Source organism: Aegilops tauschii, chromosome 6 (assembly GCF_002575655.3).
Source record: "Aegilops tauschii subsp. strangulata cultivar AL8/78 chromosome 6, Aet v6.0, whole genome shotgun sequence".
Lineage (NCBI taxonomy): Eukaryota > Viridiplantae > Streptophyta > Magnoliopsida > Poales > Poaceae > Aegilops > Aegilops tauschii.
In genome coordinates, this window is record NC_053040.3 from 496,161,319 (window position 1) to 496,164,611 (window position 3,293).

A 3,293-nucleotide genomic window follows, 5' to 3' on the forward strand; every position below is an offset into this window, starting at 1 on the left:
TAAGACGTGACTAATAATAATATAAATAATACTGATCACGTGTTATGAATGTTGATATATTTTTTCTACAAAATTGATTAAACTATTTGAGGTTTGATTTGAGACAAATTTTATTTCCAGAGTGAAAAAAGATCCGGGGAATACTACTGTATGAAGCCCGGGCGCGACGGGGGAGGGATGCACGACGTCGAGGAGAGGCGAGACTGCTACTGCAGCTAGCACGTACGTGGTGCCGCACCTACTAATGCCAAGCGGCATGCACGTAGTCGATCGCGGTGCACTGCACGTACGTCCGGCCGGCGTAGTGACGGGGAGGGATGCACGTAGTCGTAGTCAGCAGCGGCGGTGCACCGCACGACGAAGCTCGACATGCCATGCATGCATGCACGAGCCGGGCTCAAATTAGGAGGGGCATGCACACCCCGAAACAATGGAGAGGTGAGGAGAGGTCGTCGTCCCTGCTTAGCCTACCATCGCTCCCCACCGCTCCACCTTCGTCTTCCTGCTGCATCGAGGGTCGTCCCTCGATCATCCATGACCGCCGCCCGCCATTGAGGAGGATCCATCGTTGACGACAACGACGATGCATGGGCAACTCGTGCCACGGCTCCATCGTTCCCGCGGCCGGTGACGGCCGCCACCACTACCGCACCAGCTGCAGCAGCTCCGACTGGGACTCCGACTCCTCCTCCCCCGTCCTCGACCGCGCGCCGCACCGCAACACCATCATGGGCCGCGGCGCCGGCCACCAGCACCAGCTCTCCTCCCCGACGGCCGTGCTGGGCCACCAAACCCCGCTGCTGCGCGACCTCTACGACGTCGGCCGCAAGCTCGGGCAGGGCCAGTTCGGCACCACCTACCTCTGCACCGAGATCTCAACCGGCGTCGCCTTCGCCTGCAAGTCCATCGCCAAGCGCAAGCTGCTGACCCCGGAGGACGTGGAGGACGTGCGGCGCGAGATCCAGATCATGCACCACCTTGCCGGCCACGACAGCGTGGTCACCATCAAGGGCGCGTACGAGGACGCGCAGTTCGTGCACATCGTCATGGAGCTCTGCGAGGGCGGCGAGCTCTTCGACCGCATCGTCCAGCGCGGCTACTTCTCCGAGCGCCGCGCCGCCGAGATCGCCCGCGTCATCGTCGGCGTCGTCGAGGCCTGCCACTCGCTCGGGGTCATGCACCGCGACCTCAAGCCCGAGAACTTTCTCTTGAAAGACAAGGAGGAGAATAACAACAACAACAACAACAATGGCTCCGGCAATAGTGCTAATGAACCGGCGGGCGACAAGGTCAACCTCAAGGCCATCGACTTCGGCCTCTCCGTCTTCTTCAAGCCCGGCCAGATCTTCACTGACGTCGTGGGCAGCCCCTACTATGTCGCGCCCGAGGTGCTCTGCAAGCACTACGGCCCCGAGGCCGACGTGTGGACCGCCGGCGTCATCGTCTACATCCTGCTGTCCGGCGTGCCGCCCTTCTGGGCCGAGACGCAGCAGGGCATCTTCGACGCCGTGCTCAAGGGCGCCATCGACTTCGACTCCGACCCGTGGCCCAACATCTCCGACGGCGCCAAGGACCTCATCCGGAAGATGCTCAAGTCGCCGCCGGCGGAGCGGTTCACGGCGCACCAGGTAACCAAAGATTCACTTTCAATGCGAGATTCCAATGAAATTCACTGAATGAATTTTAGCAGGCGCTTAAATATTTTTTACCTTTTGGTCAAAATATTTCAGCAACTTCGGTAGTATGCAGGAATTCGAATATTTTTCAAAAATTACAAATTTGTTTTGTTGCATTAGATGAATGTTTCGGCCCTTTGGCCAAAATGCAACTTGAAATAGCTGAAATTCAGGATTTCGGTGATTTCCGGATTTGTTGAAATATTTCTGAAACCAAAACTGATAACCGACCAGGTGTTGTGCCACCCATGGATCATCGAGAACGGCGAGGCCCCCGACGCGCCGCTGGACCCTGCTGTGCTCTCCAGGCTCAAGCAGTTCTCAGCCATGAACCGGTTGAAGAAGATGGCTTTACGTGTGATCGCGCGCGGGCTGTCAGAGGAGGAGTTGGCCGGGCTCAAGGAGATGTTCAAGACCATGGACACGGACGGCAGCGGTGCCATCACATTCGAGGAGCTCCGGGAGGGGCTGCGCCGTTACGGGTCCACCGAGCTCAGGGACTCGGAGGTGCGGGACCTCATGGAGGCCGCTGACGTGGACAACAGCGGCACCATCGATTACGACGAGTTCATCGCCGCCACCGTGCACATGAACAAGCTGGACCGCGAGGAGCACCTCATGGCGGCATTCTCCTACTTCGACAAGGATGGCAGCGGGTACATCACCGTCGACGAGCTGGAGGTGGCGTGTCGCGAGCACAACATGGCCGACGTCGGCATCGACGACATCATCAGGGAGGTCGACCAGGACAATGTGAGTACTCAATTTTCTCTTCATTAATCTATCTTATGTTACTGATTACAAATTTGAATTGAAATTTGAATGGCTCAAATGCAGGATGGTCGGATCGACTATGGGGAGTTCGTGGCCATGATGAAGAAGGGGATCATCGGCAACGGCAGGCTTACCATGAGGCACACCTCCGACGGTAGCATCCTCCATGGAGCAGGCAGCGGCCTCAGCAGCTAGCCAGCTAACAAGCATAGCTCCACCGGCCATCCATCGATCGATCGATCGCCATGGTTGTGCCAATTACATTGTACTTAAAGTTTAATAGAAGATGAGCAAGAAGAAGAGAACGATGATGAAGAAGAAACTTATAATATATAGAAGCTCCACACGCATGTGATTCGATTCATTTACCATGGATTTGAAGACCGAGTAGTGGTATCGATCGATCGTTGGTTCTAGTGTACTACTTGTACTTAACTAGCAGAGTGGCCCGGGCATTTGCGCGGGCATTATTCTTGGAAATGGATTAAGCATAGTGGATATTGTTAAAACCTTTGTTTGTTATAATCATGTGTTTTAAAGTGGTGCCATATTTTATATTTTATAAATGCTTTAACATAGATTGCCTCTGAAATTTTAATAATTTTATATACCTAACTATTATTTTGTCTAGATCGTGTAAGAGCATCATCATGTGGTAAATTCAAAATTTTAATAGTATACATTTGAAAGTAACTAATTCTAGTGAATCCAACTCAAATAGTTTCGATCAAATAAATCTTAATTTAAACAAGTTATATTTAGTTGACCTCGATGTGATTCGATTCATTTACCATAGACTTGACGAGTGAGTAGTTCTATTGGTCGATAGTTGGTTCTAATGTA

The 3,293-nt window shown here is 53.1% G+C and overlaps 1 protein-coding gene across 1 annotated transcript; it reads left to right on the forward strand.

Moving 5' to 3' along the window:
* The first annotated feature begins 438 nt into the window (after positions 1-438).
* On the forward strand, positions 439-2,979 carry LOC109749317 (calcium-dependent protein kinase 26). Its single transcript, XM_020308279.4, has 3 exons — positions 439-1,628; positions 1,911-2,429; positions 2,514-2,979. Exons 1-3 carry the CDS (start codon positions 588-590, stop codon positions 2,643-2,645), a joined length of 1,692 nt encoding a protein of 563 aa, XP_020163868.1. The 5' UTR covers positions 439-587; the 3' UTR covers positions 2,646-2,979.
* The last annotated feature ends 314 nt before the right edge of the window (positions 2,980-3,293 follow it).

Bases quoted from the DNA above. Each gene is read 5' to 3' on its own strand.
- LOC109749317 (XM_020308279.4), top strand. From the start codon at position 588: ATGGGCAACTCGTGCCACGGCTCCATCGTTCCCGCGGCCGGTGACGGC. The intron at 1,629-1,910 runs GTAACCAAAGAT...ATAACCGACCAG, and splicing joins AGCGGTTCACGGCGCACCAG to GTGTTGTGCCACCCATGGAT. The intron at 2,430-2,513 runs GTGAGTACTCAA...GCTCAAATGCAG, and splicing joins GGGAGGTCGACCAGGACAAT to GATGGTCGGATCGACTATGG.